At 38.1% G+C, this 18,089-nt stretch overlaps 2 protein-coding genes across 2 annotated transcripts in view; one reads left to right on the plus strand and one right to left on the minus strand.

The window, feature by feature from the left end:
• LOC311276201 (uncharacterized protein) overlaps window positions 1–11,544 on the minus strand; it is a 93,866-nt gene extending 82,322 nt beyond the window's left edge. The window contains exons 1-8 of the mRNA XM_084385747.1: window positions 11,350–11,544; window positions 10,865–10,965; window positions 10,626–10,772; window positions 10,294–10,443; window positions 7,337–7,443; window positions 5,987–6,110; window positions 3,529–3,645; window positions 2,098–2,166 (exon numbers count right to left, since the gene is read on the minus strand). Coding sequence (XP_084241873.1) covers window positions 2,098–2,166; window positions 3,529–3,645; window positions 5,987–6,110; window positions 7,337–7,443; window positions 10,294–10,443; window positions 10,626–10,772; window positions 10,865–10,965; window positions 11,350–11,416 — 882 coding nt within the window. The 5' untranslated portion in view covers window positions 11,417–11,544. The remainder of the gene's footprint in view (window positions 1–2,097; window positions 2,167–3,528; window positions 3,646–5,986; window positions 6,111–7,336; window positions 7,444–10,293; window positions 10,444–10,625; window positions 10,773–10,864; window positions 10,966–11,349) is intronic.
• Window positions 11,545–12,389: 845 nt separating this feature from the next.
• Window positions 12,390–18,089, plus strand: part of mindy3 (MINDY lysine 48 deubiquitinase 3) — a 46,183-nt gene continuing 40,483 nt past the window's right edge. The window contains exons 1-3 of the mRNA XM_084385130.1: window positions 12,390–13,159; window positions 13,585–13,664; window positions 15,907–15,967. Coding sequence (XP_084241256.1) covers window positions 13,066–13,159; window positions 13,585–13,664; window positions 15,907–15,967 — 235 coding nt within the window. The 5' untranslated portion in view covers window positions 12,390–13,065. The remainder of the gene's footprint in view (window positions 13,160–13,584; window positions 13,665–15,906; window positions 15,968–18,089) is intronic.

Below are 18,089 nucleotides of genomic sequence, written 5' to 3' on the forward strand. Positions count from 1 at the left end.
TTTTACACCAGCACCTTTAGAGCTTGGACTGCCTCTAGATATCTAAAATAGTCCATCCTTCTGTTTCTCTCTCTCCCTGTTTAGAAGTGCTCACCTTTCCCAGCTGTCCAATCAAAGGGCCTTGCTGCCGGGGGGGCCCGGCTTCTGTCTAAACACCCGCTGTCGCAGAGACGACCCTGCAACCTTTGGCATCATTTTGACAGACAGCCAGGTGACTGGTTTTAATATTAATACGCCCCCCTTGCTGAGAGGAGATTCTATTTGTGTTCGTCGAAGGGAGAGCAGACGCTTTTAAAGTCAGGCTGCAGCACTCAGTCCTTCACTGTCTCGTCAGCATGAACCGAACAAATATAAGCAAGTGTGAAAAAGCACTAAAGAAAAGTGAGCTCCACACCGCTGTCAATTTATCATTCTCTCTCTCTCAAACTGACTTTCACTTTTATAGCATCTCATCCTGGTCCTGCCTTATTTCATTCTGTCTCTCGACCCTGTCATTCTTTCTCTTTCCTCTTCGCTATTATTTAAATTCTCTGTTCTCTCACTTTTTCCGATACCTCTCTCCGAGTGCTGGACAGGTGTCAGGACGTTCACACTCTCTGCACAAAAAGAGTCTTACTGCACACTCACACTCAACTGGAAAGGTCACGGATAAGTGCAAATAAAATACCATTCCTGCATTATTCAGAGGTCGCCTTAGCGCTGATAGAAAATGAGAAAAGAGTTTAAAGGGAAACAGATCTATAGTCTTAGCATTAATAACTGTGGACACGGTCTCGCTCAGAAATCCAAAACAGCTGTGGGACTCCTTTACACTAACATGATAGACATAACTACTAACCAACACTGGAGGACTATACAGTTCACCTCAACTTTTGAATGGCTGTGTCTCACAGACAACTGAGCTACCTACCTAGACAGCATGTTAGGGCATCATTGGAAATGGAATGCTTGAATACATCTGATGACACTCAAAAATTCTGTCTATGTAGGTAGCTCACTAAGTGCTGGAATAAAACAATGAGCTGATCATTATTTTCATGTTATGACTGATAAGCGATAAACAGCCCATTTTAAAATGCTATACCAGAGAACAGAAACAACTTTAAGACTGTTTATTTTAGATATTAATAATATATTTTTACTAAATGAAGGCCAGTATTATCAATACTTATACTGCTACTGATACCCATTCGTGACATAAACCCATATGACAATTGTCACATTTAGCTGTACCTTATAAATATTGTTGTCTATAGTAATGTTTCTGTCTCTGTCAATATCAGCACTCTCTATTTGAATAAGAGCTGTCAGTTCATTTATTTTGCGGATTAATTTTCACAATAAGTAAGAAAATTATTTAAATTATTCAATATTTGTTTGTGAGGATCAGTCCGACGATCAATACGACGTCAATACTGTATTTACTAACAAATATTTAGTTATTTTTGCACTTACACCTCTTTCGCTTTGCAGAGCTGGTGAGTGGAATCTTATGAGGTATAGCTGATTTGTTCAACTCATCAGCCACACAGCAGCCTCAGAAATACGCATTAGACAGTAAATAATTGTCCCGTTGACAATTATACAGGATTACAACACACTGGGTGATGGTTTACTCTACAGCTGCAATAGAGCACACATTAAACCTTCTCATTATTCCCAACACTGACAGCTTTAAGCCTGTTTGTAGCCAATATTAGTGTACTTGTACAAGCTGTATTCTATAGGTCTTTAAACTTGCTTGCACAGCAAGAACGGATTGTTTTGGATTAAAGTGTGCTAACACAAGATAATAAAAAATGACTGGCTATAGAATGGATCCAATGCCCTATTATGAAACAGTTTCTAACCCAATAGCTTAAAAAAAGCTCATCAGCTGAATCCGTGTATAACTTATCATCACCACCGCTAAGACCTCAAAGAATTACTGACAGGTACTACACGCTCCACTTCAACATTCAGTGGACACTTCAGTTCGGCCTGGCAGAGAAGCGCTCAAGTTGAACAATCTGAAATGTGAATTCTATACTGGAAGGAAACTGACTGAAACATTTGAAATGATCTTCTTAAAAGTGTTGAGCTAGACCATTGTCCTACCTCATACTCCTCGGCCTCGATCAGCAGTTTGGCTGTTGTTATTCTGGATTCATATGGCGGGATGTTGCTCTAAAACACAAACGTAAATAAATATTAACTAACTGAGAGGTAAATTAAGGGTAATGAAAGACTTGATGATGTGAATTGATGAGAAAATTCTATGAAAATTGATTTAAAAGACTCAATAACGATTAATATACAAAGATGAATTAGAAAATAAGTACACTACCAAAAATGGATAAGATTAAAATGTTTATTAAATAAGTCTATAATGATCACCATGGCTGCATTTTTTTAATTGATAATATTGAAATATAGAAATACAGAAATAAACTGTAATTCCTGTATTGGAAAAGTTGCATTTTCAGCAGTCATTACTCCAGTATCACATGATCCTTCAGAAATCATTCTAATATGCTGATGTGATGCTAAAATAACATTTTACAAAAACTGTCACAAAAATTGGGCTGCATGTGGACCGGGTGTGCGGAAGTCCGCGGACCCTCCTGATGACAAAAGTTACGTCACGTGGGTGGTGGGTGGCCGAAGTATACTTTGGGCTTAATGGTCCATTAAGTTCTGCATGTGACTGATTTTCTCAAGGTCTCAATAGACATTTCAATGATCCTCTTCATAAACACTATTTTCTATTTCAACATATCATCATACCATCAAGGCCGCTTCATCTCTTGTGTTCATTGTAGCTTGTCTGTGATGTTATCAGGCTCATTATTGTATTGTACATATTAACACAATCTCTTTCGTCTCTATACTGGATAAATATTTTCTAAATCAGCTATGTAAAAAGAGTTGATGAATCTGAGCTGAACCTGATTACGACATGCTTCAAAGATGCACATACTCTCCTACCTGCCAGGATTTTCCAAACGTTGCAAAGGTATCACAAATTTATGTCTAGTGCAAAGCAAGTTCCCTGAAATTTTAACCAGTAGGAAAGTAAACAAACTTTTATAAATTCCCTCAACGAGTCAGTTCAGGTGAGGCTTGTTTTTCTGTGGTTTCTTCAGCAGCGTAAAGCCCTACTTAACAGATTACCTGCGAAAATTCATTTAGACACAGAAACGAAAATATGTTTTTGAAAAAGCATGAAATGTGTAGCCTTAAGCAAAAAAAAAGTGTCAGTGGAGAAGCGTGGTCACTTGATGGGGGAGCAGTGCGTGTGTGCACGTGTGGCCGCAGGGCTAGCCATGCAGCAGACTGACACAGCCTTGACCTGGCTTTGAGAGAAAAATAAAAACATAAATAAGCTAGTTTGTTTCCTTTCTTCCCTTATCTTTCCCAGACTAAAACCTTCTTTAAGTGCAGTGCTATTTCCTGCCTTGCAATCAAAAAGAGGTCAAAGGAGAGGTCATGATGCATTATATCTTTATCTCTCTGTTGCTTTTGGAGCACAAACTCCTGTATACGCACCTTAGTCGGATTTTCTTCCTCCTCCATGTCGTGCGCTGCGCTCGCCAGTGACTCTTCCTTTTTCTGTAGGCTAGGTAACCATGACGACACGCTCTTCTTTAGGTAGTCACGCCCCTCCTGCATAAAGTGTGATAAAATCAATTTGAAAGAGCCTCTCCAAGTATTCTGATTGTAAAACTTAAAATACAGGTACATGCCACATGCCTCAGGAAGAGGTATAGGATGAGAGTAAGAAAGATGGGATGGTAGGTGATGGGATGTGATGAGAGAAATAGGCCAAGAGGAAGCTCTAAAACATATGAGGAAGTGGTATAGGGTCAGAGGAAGTGATAGAATGATAACAGGTAGTGGTATGAGATTACAGATAGTAGAACATGTTGAGAGGATGCAGGATAGGATGAAAGGGAGTAGGTAAGGGAGAGAGAAAGTAAGACGGGATGATAGGAAGTGTATATGATGCAAATAAGTAGGAAATAGCTTAGGCAATATAGCATGAGAGGAAGTAAGATGACATGAGAGGTAGTGGGATGGGATGAAAGGACTCAGAACCAGGAAATATAATACTATGCCAACTAGGAAGTAGAATAGGACAACAGGAAGCTCTATAAGATGAGAAGAAGTGGTATAGAATGAGAGGAAGTGACAAAGTTCAACAACAGGTTGTGGTATGAGATGAAAGGAAGTAGGATGGGATGAGAGGAAGCATTAAAGCACAGTAAAGAAGTAGGGTAGGATAAAATTAAATTGTAGGTCGGGTTGAGAGAAAGTGAGAAAGAAATGAGAGGACATCTTACAGCATGAGAGGAAATGATACAGGATGAGAAGTAGTAGTACTGTATATGATCCAAAGAAAGTGCTAAGCATACGCAATACAAAGTGTTATAGCATGAGAGGAAGTAAGATAAGAAGGGATGAAGTAGCATAGAATGAGTGGAAGTAGTAAAGCATGAGAGGCAATGACAGAAGGTAGGTTTAACAGGTAGTAGTACAAGATGAGAGGAAGCAGGATAGGATGAGGGTAAGAAGTAAAGGATGAGAAGTAGAATACATTGAGAGGAAGAAGGATAGGATAAAAGGAAGTAGGTCAGAGTGAGAGAAAGTAAGATAAGATGAGGGGAAGTCTTACAGCATGAGAAGAAGTGATGAAGGATGAGAGGAAGTGGCACTGTATATGATCCAAATAAGTAGGAAATAGAAGGGGAATAATATATGGTATATGATGAGAGAAAGTAGTAAAGCATGGGAGGACGAAGGAAATAGCATGAATAAGATGAAGTAGTACGGGATAAGAGAAAGTGTTAAAAGACAAGCTGGAACAATATAGGAGAGAAAACAGTCTTGGAACTGAGTAAATAGGATAGGATATGAGGAGGTAGGAAGCAGAATAGGATGACAAGAATTAGGATAGTACAACATGACACTATAAGATGAGGGGAAGTGGTATATGATGAAAAGAAGTGACAGAAAGTAGGATAACTGGTGGTGGTATGAGACAAAAATGAAGTGGGATAGGATGAGATGAAGTAGTAAAGGATAAGAGAAAATAGAATACGTTGAGAGGAAAATGAGAATAGAATGAGGGGATGAGAGGAAGTGGTACCATATATGATGAGAACTGAGAAGTAGGAAATAGAATGGACAATAAGGAGCAATAAGATGAGAGAAAGTAAGGTAAGACAAAAGGATGTGGCATACATTGAGAGGAGGTAGCAAACTATGAGAGGAAGCAGGAAATAGCATGAATAAGAGCAAGTTGTACAGGATTATAGACTGTGGTAAAGAACTAGAGGGAACAATATAGGATGAGAGAGAGTGACATAGGATGAGATGAAAAAGAACAAGCATGAAAGAGGTTGAGGTTAGAGCACACAAAGAGACTCAAGTTTATGATTGTTAAATCAAGTTCTACTGTCAGCTCTCTGAAGGGAAATGGAACTGTCCTCTAAAGTGAAAATACTCAAAAATGTTGCAAGCATTTTAAGCTGCACACTGAAGCTCAACTCAGAGGGTAGATCAGGATTAGTAGATGTGCTGGTCTTATGTCTGTTTGCCCCCTAATGGTTCAATGAGGAACTGCATCGAAGTGAATGTGTTTGCACTAGTAGAAAATCTGTCCAACAGTGGGTCCTTTTCTACAAGCTTGTTCTATTAATGGTTTATAATTCATTACCTGTGACCTAATTCTCATCTGCCATCTTTGTCTATTTCTCATACAAAAACAAGCATACATTCCCAAAAACCTGTCTCTCTTACTCGCTCATTCTCTTGCACACAATTTTGATCTGTGTCTCCTTCTCAGAAACACATGACTCAGCTCTCTCAGCTGCTCTCCACCTACAGTAATTATGACTGCATAATGACCCGCAGCTCAGAACGCTTTTCTTTCTAAAAGTGCAGTGGTCCAGTGAGACGGTGAGGGGAACTCTGGGTAATTCACTCCACAGATGTCCTGCTGTACCTCAGTTTTCTCAATGCTGAACAGATAGCTGGCCATCAGTTGCAGAGCCTCAGGGTTTTGCTCGTCGTACTGTAGAGCTTTATCGATGGCCTCTTTACAGCGGTCAGCAGCGCCCTCCTCCATGCTGTCAAACCAGAAAATAGTTATTTAAAGCACATAAAAATCATTCAGTGTTATTATAGTTATCATCACTAACCATGTGTATGTGCATTTTTTTGTGTAAAAACCTGTGGCAAATATTTTCAAAGAAATGATGATCAATCAATAACTTTGATTTAACACTTTAATTAAATGTACATTTTTCCAAACCAAAACAATGAGAGGTAGCAGGATAGGACAAGAAGAAGTGACAAAAGGATAAGGATAGAATAGGATAACAGTTAATGATATAAGGTGAGAGAAAGTAAAGTACATTGAAAGGAAGTAGTACAAGATAAGGATAAGAGGACATGGGATAAGATAAAAGAGCAGTACAGGAAAAGTGGAAGTAAGGGGGATATGGGCGAATAAAACTGCATAAAAACCTGTGTTTGAACACTTTCACACAAAAATGATATAAGAACTATTTTTTAAACCAACAAACATTGTGTCTTGTAGTTTGAGCTGTGTACAATGTCTGCACAAAATTACAAGTTTGACCAATAACTGAACTAAACCAGAGTTTCCACAGCACCCAAGGGCATCCACACTACTGAAGAAAATATTATTTGTTAGCACACACACTTTTTTTTTGCTCTTGATTTTCCAGTTATCGCCTGCAGCAAACATCTACCAAAACAACACACCCAGATACACACATTCAACCATACAGTACATCAATAAGAAAAGGAACAGACAAACTGTACTTTGCTAGAGGCTGCTGCTGTACCTTCATAATGTACATCGATGTGTGAAATGGTATGGTTCTTACATATAGTCATTAAACCTGACCTTTCCCTGATGCTTTGAATTTCAATCTCAAGGTTTGAATCAAGTCACGCTATGCCAAGATCCTCGGCAATCAACACTAAGCGCATCCCCAATCTAGATCTACATTTCATCTCTCTCCTACCATTCAACCATCTTGAATTCCCAACCCTCTTCCTCTCTCTATCCCTCTATTAACCAGTCTGAGATTAGATCTTTTCTGCAGGCCTCAGAGCAGATGGGCTCCTGTCTGTTGCGGTGTCCCAGGTGTGTGTGTGTGTGTGTGTGTGTGTGTGTGTGTGTGTGTGGCATATCATATCATCAGGTACGGAAAGCCAAAAAGGTTGAGAAATGAAAAGAGTGAGAAAGGCCAGAGCAAACAAAGATCGGCAGAAGTTAAATAAATGCCAGCATACATCTGTGTAAAAAGGAAAAGGAATTTACCAGAGATCTGTGAAGAAGATCTCAGCGATGGAACAGAAAGCCACAGAGACCTCCTTCCTTGTGACAGCAACCTCAGAGGGGAATGCGGCCGCTCCAAATGCATTAGCCTATCAGGACACAGAACCACACATGACCATGAGTTAAAATAATAATTCACTCATGAATTCATAATTTTATTCAAACCTGTACTGTTTTTTTGTTTTGTTTTTTTACATGGAATACAATAACAAGCTTTGTTCAAACAGTTCCTAAAAAGAAAAAGAAAAAACATAAGAATCATGTGCTAGATTCCTATATGAAAGCTTTGTTGTGACGAACAGACTAAATTTATGTCTCCGCTGAGGATCTCAAAATAAATATGCAACATGTTCATCACACAAAGCCATCTTATGGCTTCAGAAGACTTGGAACTAGATCACGATCGTTTTATAATATTTTCATGGCAAATTATAATATTCATTTCATTTTATTAATATATGAATTACAATCATATGCATTTTCATCTTTAAATTATTAATTGTTTTAGTTTTTATTAAAATTTGTGTGTATTTCTTTTTTTTTTTGGATTACCTATCCCTTTAATACACAATCAAGAGATATTCACAGTCAGTTATTATAATATATGAAAATGTTCAAATGTCTGATAATAAGAAATAAAAATACAGAATATCACCCCGACAGCAATGATCCTCAACCAGGACACCCAGGCCCAATAGGGGCCACAGGACGACTTAGAATAATTAAAATTAACATATTATAGCTTACATAACATGCTGCAACATATTGGAACCATAATTAACACACTCAGTTTCTTTAAAAATAAGGAGCTTTGTCATAATTACAGAAGAAATACTGGAAGAGAATTTCATATCTTATATGGGGAACTTTTAAATATTTTGTTAAACAATGGGAGTCAAACTGATTGAGAACCACTGCTCTACAGGTCTTCACTGTCAATATGCACCAATGCTACATTTTCTAAATGTCATAATCATTTGTTAATAGACAGTTCTGTCAATTAGCTCATTGTTTCTGCATTAAATTATTACATTGTTTAAATTATTAAATGTTTAGCTAACTGTGATTTTGTACATTTCTGAAATACATAACTTTTTAGACAGTTACCTCTGATAACAGATCTCTCTAAATTGTAATATGGACTGTAAATCTGCTTTGAAATGATGTGTATTGTGCTATACAAATTAACGTGAATTGAATGAAAATCACTGTTTTACTGTTTTTCTGCTTACGTTTGACTGCCCTCTAGTGCAGAGAAAATTGAACTGCACATTTAACACTAAAGAAATCCAATAGCTGCTTTCTTTTGACAAATCATTTAGACCACTGAGGATGCATGTCTCACCCATGGGGCCACAAAGCTCAGAGCATTGTTCACAGCATTTAAATCCAATACACAGTAATGTATACACAACAAGAACAGCATGTGTGGTCATTTCAATTGATTGCAGTTTGCTTTGATGTAAAACAATGTCTGTGACCAAGTGGTTTTCAATAGCTCTCCACCTACAGGAACAACACACATCTGTTCTTCTGTATATTCTGTTAACATGCCCTGCATAGAAAGACACAAACGTCACACAAAGGCCTACGATGAGACTGATCAGCATGACTAAATGCTTCCTGCTACTACATCAGGGCTAATTATGTGCCTCCCAGAAAGCACTACTCTGATTCAGCAACTAACTTAATCAATGCAAAGAAAGTGCTGTCCAACCAAAATGCACCATAATGCTGGAATGCATCCATTATACATTAGCTAAAGCTCTGGGAGCTCAAAAGAACATGACAATTCCTTTGTATCTTAGAGAGTACAATTCTGGTCTCAGCTAGTCATTCTCCATTTCAGGGTTCTGTGGAACGTTAAAACACGTACAATCACATCTTCTGTTAACCTGCTACAACTGTACGCATACTGTGTTTTCTTAAAAATATATGTGGTTTATTCTTGATATGACTCACTGACTCATCTTAGTACTTGTCCATTATATTTACTAAACTAGAACTGTGTGTGCAACTTTAGACCAGCACTTAGGTTTACCCTTAGTATTTCCCGTGTAGTATTAGGAACCTGCTTTACTGTGGGTCATCGCACATTTCACAATATAGGGTAGACCTTTCCGTAAATGTTTTTCAGGGTAGGTTAATTTTTCAGCGCCAATTAACTATTTGTTTGAAATGAATGAAACCAAGTACTTGTATAATTGGATACCCTGAGTTGAAATACTCATTTACAAACATACAGTATAGCCCTGGAGACAACTTCCCTATGCGAAAATTATCCCAAGTCTCATTTACATTTTACTTGGATTTACCTGCAATTTCCTTTGGAAAGAAATCATCGGCTAATAGCATGTACATTACTGTTCAAAAGTTTGGGGATGGTAGGAGTTTTTAATGTTTTTGAAAGAAGTCTCTTATGCTCACCAACGTTACTTTTACTTTATCATAAATATAGGTAAAACAGTAATATTGTGAAATGTTATTACAATTTAAAATAACAGTTTTGTATTTTAATATATTTTAAAATGTAATTTATTCCTGTGATGGCGAATCTGAATTTTCAGCATCATTAATCCAGTCTTCAGCGTCACATGATCCTTCAAAAACATTCTAATATGCTGATTTGTTTCTCAAGAAACATTTATTATAAGTCGGGTTTTTTTTATTACTTATTATTTTTTGGAAAATGTGATAAATTTTTTAAGGATTCTTTGATGAATAGAAAGATCAAAACAACAGCATTTTTTAAAAACTTTTTTTCTTTACGGTCACTTTTTATCAATTTTATGCCTCCTTGCAGAATAAAAGTATTAACTACTTCCAAATTACTAATCTCAAACTTTTGAAAGACAGTGTATATAAATGTCTAAATGAAACAATCAAGTGAATCAAAAATTCATTTAAAATGCATGAACTGTGTATCAGCATTGTCTTGCCTCATTGGTGTGTTTGTCCATGGTGTTGAGCATGACCTCAGTTCCTTTACTGAAGTACTGTACAGCCTCCATGCCTGCATGAATCTGCCCCAGGTACATGTACTTACTGTGGCCCTCATCTGGACTGAGCTCCACCGCCTTCAGATACACGCACACCGCTGTCAAGGACCATAACACACAAATACGCTCAAATCCTCTTTAACAAATGGAAAAACAAGACTAGAAGCTTCATGTGAACAGTACAGGTGACATATATACACAACAGTATTCAAGTGATTTCAGAATCGAAGACCATTGAATTGTGGTAGCAGCACAGTATGTGTAAAGGATATCTGTTTAGCTTTCTCTACATCTCCTAGCTCGGCGCAGATGTTCCCCAGCATGTCCAGGATGGTCAGGTTGGTTGGTTCAATATCCAGCGCTCGCTGACAGTACAGACTGGCCATGTCAAAGTCAAAGTTGTCTATACACTCTTCAGTCTGAGAGGGGCGGAGAAAGTACACTAGTGAAATCTGAAAACAAGATCTAATATTTAATTTCCATTAAAATCCATTATATGGCAAAATGTTACCTTTTCCAATAATTGATCGACAGTATATTTTTCAGCTGTTTTCTTTTTGGCCCTTTCCTGCATCTTTGCTTTCATTCTTTCCTGTGGTGACATCAAGGCACCTGAGCATACAATTTTTTTTTTTTTTAAATCAGTTAGTAACAACCAAATCAAACATTTTGAGGACAGGATATGGCTATAAAATTAGTTTAATGTAAATAATTACAGATTAAATACAGTTATGACAAGTTTGTCAACACTTTTTTTCTTCCAAAAAAAAAACAAAAAATCACAATAAACGCCACATGGCACATGAAACAGGTCATGTTTACATCAAACCGTTATTGTCAAAACCAGCAGAGGTGACTATCATGTCCAGTCTATATAACAAGAAAATGGTTTAATTGATGTGGGATTTTAAATAATATGTATTAAAGTAATAATGTTCGTTCGTTTAACAGCAATGCCAGGTAGTTTAACACTACTGATTGCTAAAACTGACATACCTCCATTTGGTTTGGTGTCTTTTCTTTTAGCTTTGCTTTTCTTTTTAGTTTTTGCTTGTCCGCCCATTGTTGTTAGATAAAAAACTGTGAATTTATGTTACTTTGTACGTAGAGCAAAATACTTCTCCACTTGGAGGAGCGTCCACTTGCCTGCGTGAAAATACGCATGGGCTACAACGTGAAACAGTTGGATTGACTTCCTGTTACATCTTTAACAAAATAAAAGTCTCCAATGATTTCTGAAGCGTCTGTCGCTGAAGCGCAGATGTTTCGTTTGAATTTGTTTCCCACGAAACTGATTCTCTTCTCAACGCACATTTCAGAATAAAACGGGCCACATTACTAAATAAATAAATAACAAGTTTAGAAAATAATAGGCGAGGTATGTTTAAGCCAGGTATGTTACCTGGATTTAATATTGCGTGTAAATAACAGCAAAGAGAAATGTTGTTAAATAATTTTAAACTAAGTATTGGTGTAATATGTATATGGTATACGTTTGCACGCTAACAGTTTTTGAATGGGTGAAAAATTGCACCACGTCAAAAAAAAAAAAAGAAAAAAAAAAGAGAGATTTGATGACCACCAGTCTTTTTTCTTTACACATAAATTAATACCATAGTAGTTACCCCAAAGCAACATTTTGCCAGAGGACTATATGTAAATATGCAGTGTTCATGTATATTTACAATGTATAGGTGTTATATTATCTAGGGGAGGAAACATACTTTTCGGACCATCTATTATTCACTGCACACTTTATAGGTTTAGAAGGTAAGGCAAGAAATCACTATAGCCTCTGTGGGTGCGCCTACTCCACTGTTGGTATTTTAAGAATTTATGGCTGCCTAATCTCTCTCTTATGTAACATTGCTTAGCCAAGATTACTGTATATTCAAGCTCAGCCTCTGTTTTGTAGGCGGGTAAAACAAGACGTCACATCGTTGCTGTGTGATTGATCGACGGAACAGCCAATCAAATCTTTTTCTCGCTCAACGTCACCAGAACCTTCTCGATTTGAACCAATCTCTCACAAAGTCGAACTTGAGGTGGAGGAACGTAGTAAATAAACTGAATGGATCATAGAGCACTCTGCAGTTACCACAGCGAGCAGTTTACATTGAAATCCTCAGTATTTTCTCGCGGTGTTCTCGAGTGGAGTTGACAGTCGTTGGCTACTCTTAAAATAGGCGGTCGGAGGAACGAACTAAACGTTTTTTGTTTTTGTTTTTGACGTCTAGGTAACGTTAATGTAGCAAGCCACAGACCGTATGGTGAGTGAGTTACTTCAGTGAGGACATACCAGGCCTGTCTAGTTAAACAGACAGAACAAAAACCTTGAATTAAGGAAGCGAATACTGGATAGGACGTAAGGTAACATTAATTTCATACACAAATTAAACCCTTATGAGGTTAACAGAGCGGTTGTGGTGTGTTGTCGCTTTAGAGTCTGTGTATTCATAATCCAACGTTCTTTCACGATTTTTGGCGCGAGCGTTCTATAATTCGTCGCTCGCGGGACAGTTTACGCACCAGTAGCGCATCTGTGGCCAATGCCACCAAAGCAAAATCTTTAAGATTCAGCGGAATACAAAAGCAGGCCAGGACGAGTGTGCTAGCCACGTCGCGTGCACTACAGTGGTTAGCTGTCACAAGGATCTCCATTGGTCTTGATGCTTGGTTTTGAGTTCTTATCAACGAAGATCAAGAGACGAAATGTCAGATACGAGTAAAGAAGTAGTGGATCTGGTGTGGGGCAGACCCAGTGGCGGAGGAGTGCCTGCATCCCTCTTCCGCAGGTGGTCTCAAGGTAACGTTAAGCGATCGGAACATATTTTAAAACAAGGCATCATACACATGCCGACTTTGTAAAAGGTTATAGAGTAAACCTAAACATAATACAGTAAGTTACATTACTGAGGATCACACTTATCCAGGCTTTTCTAGTTTTTCCGGATGGAATCAGTCTGAAAGGCAAGCTAAAAAAATTGAGCAAAAGTCATGTTGTGTAATCCAGCCTGAATGCTGACTCAAATTATGGAGATTGAATCTCATTTTCAAGGATATACATCCATTACTTGTGTTGTAAAAATTCTGTTGTTGTCAGCAAAGAAGACCTATGCCAAGTCCATATTACTTCACCTTGACTGCTTGCCCAATTGAATTGTGATGAATTGCTTAACTGAGACTTGTGACATTGACTAAGTTTTGTGTTTACTGCATTTCTTTACACAGGCTTTGTGTTCACTGAGGCTGAGCGCTCTGCACTGGAGCAGTTTGAAGGCGGACCGTGTGCTGTCATTGCACCTGTACAGGTATTCAACTTTATCTCAAACCTTATTTTTATTCATAGGTTATGATAATGTTCAATAATGAACATCAGTCTCTACAGCACGACTTCACTATCCAGCTAGATTCATCATCAATCACCCCATCAAGGTCGGTCAGAAATCTTGGAGTAACATTTGATGACCAGCTGACCTTCAGAGATCACATTTCAAAGACAGCTCAATCATGCAGGTTTGCACTGCACAACATCAGGAAGATCAGGCCTTTCCTTACTGAGCATACAACACAACTTCTCGTCCAGGCCCTGGTCATTTCTAGGCTTGACTACTGCAATGCTCTTCTGGCTGGACTTCCATCATGTGCAACCAAACCTCTACAAATGATTCAGAATGCTTCAGCTCGTCTTGTCTTCAACAAGCCCAAGAAGGCCCACGGGTTAGGGTTAGGTTAACCCTAACCTAACCCTAACCCTCTGTTCATCTCACTGCACTGGCTACCTCTCGCTGCTCGCATCAAGTTCAAGGCATTGACGCTTGCTTACAGATCTATCACAGGCTCAGCTCCCTCCTACTTTCACTCACTCCTACGATTCTACATCCCTACCAGAAGCCTACGATCGGTCAACGAACGACGTCTCGTGGTTCCATCACAGAAAGCCACAAAATCACTTTCCAGAACATTCTCATTCACAGTTCCATGCTGGTGGAATGCTCTCCCCACCCTCATCCGGAATGCAGAATCCCTGACAACATTCAAAAGACAGCTGAAAACCCATCTCTTCTGTGAGCACTTAACCGTATAAAAAAAAACAAAACTTTCCTTTCCCTTTAAAACCTCGCTTATCGGGCTTATGCTTCTCTGAATAATGCCTGAACTTCGTATTTTGAGCGCTTCTTGCGTTGTTTTTTGCCTCTTCATGATGACTCGCTTAATTTAGTCCTAATTTGTAAGTCGCTTTGGACAAAAGCGTCTGCTAAATGACTAAATGTAAAATGTAAATGTAATGAATCGTCAACACCCATGGCTTTGTATAGTCCAAACATAAAAGCTGCATTGTAGTGATGCAGTATACAGGTTGGTGACAAATGACAAAAAAATCTGGGTCAACTGCAACCATGCTGAACAATTTTGAACTGACACCTTACAGCACTCTCCACCGCTATCATTAAAACACCCAATGAAGGAATACCTTTGGAAGAATGAATTTCTGCCAGCACATATTTACCTTATTAAAGGGAGTTCACCCAAAATTTTAAATTATACCATTACTTACTCACTCTCAAGTTGTTCCTAACCTGTATGAGTTTCTTTCTTCTTCTGAACACAAAAGAAGATATTTTAAAGAATGTTGGTAACCAGACAGTTGACAGCACCCATTGACTTCCATAGAAGGAAAAAAAAAATACTATAGAAGTCAATGGCTACCGTCAACTGTCCAACATTCTTCAAAATATCTTCTTTTGTGTTCAACAGAAGAAAGAAATTTAGGCTAACTCATACAGGTTTGGAACAACATGAGGGTGAGTAAATGATAGCAAAATTTTAATTTTTGGGTGAACTATCACTTTAAGACACTTTAGGTTTTTCCTTTCATTTGTCAGCTGTATTTTATTTATATCACAGTGGGGTAAAGCTGGAATACACTACAGATTTTTGTTCCAATTTGCCCCAACAATAGTTGCCAAAAGTCAGAGCCAGTCTGCAGATTTTTGGTTAGGGTTAGGTAGGAGTTGTCAGATTCTTTTTTTTAATTATTGTTGTTAAAAAGCTTCAGACTATGATTCCATCTAGTCAAAAGATATCAAACATGTTTGATATTTTGAGCCAGTTTTTGGAATGCATATTGTTTTTGTTTTACAATTACATTATTTTCATGCGTCTCCTTTTAATGAAATTCATGTTTCTGTGTGATTTTGTTGTGGTCAAAAACAACTACCATGTCTGGTACTAGTGTGTGATCCTCAGTTGTTTAGTGTATGATGTCCACTTTTTCTCTGTGACCATTACAAAGTCGACAAGTGTAATGCCTAGTGTTTTAAAATTTGTTAAGTTATTAGGCTAAGTCATTGCTGTATATTCCAGACTTTAGTCTTGCACTGACAGTCCATTTCTATCACAAATGCTGCTTGATTTGTATATGATGTCCTACCCTATTCACTAACTCTGTTTGTAATACTGTGGTGTTGACATGCTATTTTGTCAGATTGTTCCTTTTGACTGGTTAAGTGGAGCCCTAATGATTTTTGTGTTTTGTTTGCTATTCCTCAGGCTTTCCTGTTGAAGAACGTTCTGTTTAACACTGAAGGCTCAAACTGGAAAGATATTTCAGGTTTGCTTTGCATTATTTTAAAGAGAATTCTACCTTGTTTCCACTTTTGTGTACCCAAACCAGGCACTTGAGAGCATCTCAAACCGTTTTTAGGATGGAGTGATAATCTCAGCCTACTCTAAATCCTGTTTCAGCTTCTGAACATAAGTCATTGTAGTGTATTCTTTTTTTGTTAATTGAAAAAGACCATATAATAATACATGAACAATAAATATAATGTGAGTTTTTTTGCAATATGTCAATAGTTACTTATTTTTATTGGTTTCTGCTTGGTATAAGCATAGGGTATAAGTTATTATGCAAACTACACAAAAGACAATTATAATTTGATATTTAGACTGTGTGTCAATACATAAATTTATGCATTGTTATAAGTGCATTTTGGAAATATGATGGCATAAAAGTGCAAGACATCATCCTAAATCTTATTACAGGCACATATCTGTATTGTAGTCTTACTGTCTGCCTAAAAGTGTAGAAAGTGGTGATTCACTACAACGTCTTTAGATGGAGTGGTTCAGGTATGACGTCATAATCCGGAAGTCTAATTCGCTGCTGGTTCCTTTGAGATTTTCCTATGGGGTTTTATAATGGGGTTTTTCAATTTGTGAATAAAATAAAGCCTGTGGTAAATATAACATGTCGAAACTTTGACGTTTTGTTCTACAATGTACACTGCACACACTCATCTGTAGCTGTCTTATCTAGGAGCTTGTTAAAAATATAAGTTTTAAAAAATGAACGACTGTTTAAATTTTCGTTTTTGCTCTGGGTGTGTGTAATTTATATTGTAGAACAAAACGTCAAAGCATAGTCACGATATGTTTGCCACATGCTTTATTTTACACATAATTTGAAAAAACCCATAGAAAATCTTAAAATTAGTCTTCCAGGTTCTGACATCATACCTGCACCACTCTATAAAATTAGTGTTCTAAAAACCTTGTATTACCAGTTATCCATAATATTAGTTTTATTTTGTCCTATTTTATAGATCACTTTTAAAGGAAGAACTGTTGTGTGAGACTTTGTCCTTTTAGTTTTATAGCTAAAGTAATTTTTTTTTCTCCTCCTGTCGTCGTCTCCTCACTCCTTTTGTGTTGATCATATTTCACATTCTTAGCTGTTGCTCTCATTAGTATGTTGTGTACATTTTGTATCCTGCTTTCATAAATGAAGAAAAGAACAGTCTTATCCTAGTAAATTACACTTTCATTTTCATGTTTGTCCAATATATTTGGCTGACAGTTTATGTAGAAGCAGGGCTCGAAAATAAGGAGTGCCCAATGGCCAGGGGCCAGCGTAAACAACACTTGGGACAGTTGACGGAACTGTCACTTACCCAATCTGGCCAGTGCTGCATCATCACTAAAATTGATCATTTGCACATTTTTTAAGCCTTGCCAGTTTGACACTTTCCCTGCCATTGATGTAATTTTCCAGCTTTCTGAGTTTTCACTGTTATGCGGTAGGGGGTAGAGCTGTAATCGGGCCTTAAAAACTCGGCCCGAAAAGGCCCGAGCCCGACAGAGTTTGGCCCGAGCCCGACAAGTACATTTTGATTGACAGCTTTTTAAAAGCCCGAACCCGTTTACAGCCCGACTGTCCAAAAGGCCGTCTATCAGCAGTGATAAGAGTGTCGGAGAATAGCGCGGACACGCGCTTCACACCGCGAGCCGGCACACGCACCACTCGGCGGAAAAGGAAGAGAAAGAAAGAAAGAGACGCACGCACACAGCACCTTTGTCTTTCATAAAAAAAAGGAGTAATTTATAAAAATTTGAACATCATTTATTCATGACTAACGGAGGCTAGAGGCCACTTGGAAGTTGGAACAAAGAAATAAAATAAATCCTCCAGAGACCAGCCTCCATTTCACCTCCTCAATATCCATTTTCACGCTAATCTAAACACATCACCTGACCGCTCATTTACCACGCAACCCGAAGCGCGAGCCCGAGCCCGAGCCCGTGTAAAATAATAGAAATTAAGTCCGAACCCGACCAAACCCGTCGGGTTCGGGCAAAGATCTTCAGCTCTAGTAGGGGGCTCTATTACGCATCTTCTTGCGGTCAGCATGCACGCTTTTGCCGAGCCTGCACTGAAGCAAGCTCCGCAGCAG

This window comes from Rutilus rutilus, assembly GCF_951802725.1.
Source record: "Rutilus rutilus genome assembly, chromosome: 17".
Taxonomy (NCBI): Eukaryota; Metazoa; Chordata; class Actinopteri; order Cypriniformes; family Leuciscidae; genus Rutilus; species Rutilus rutilus.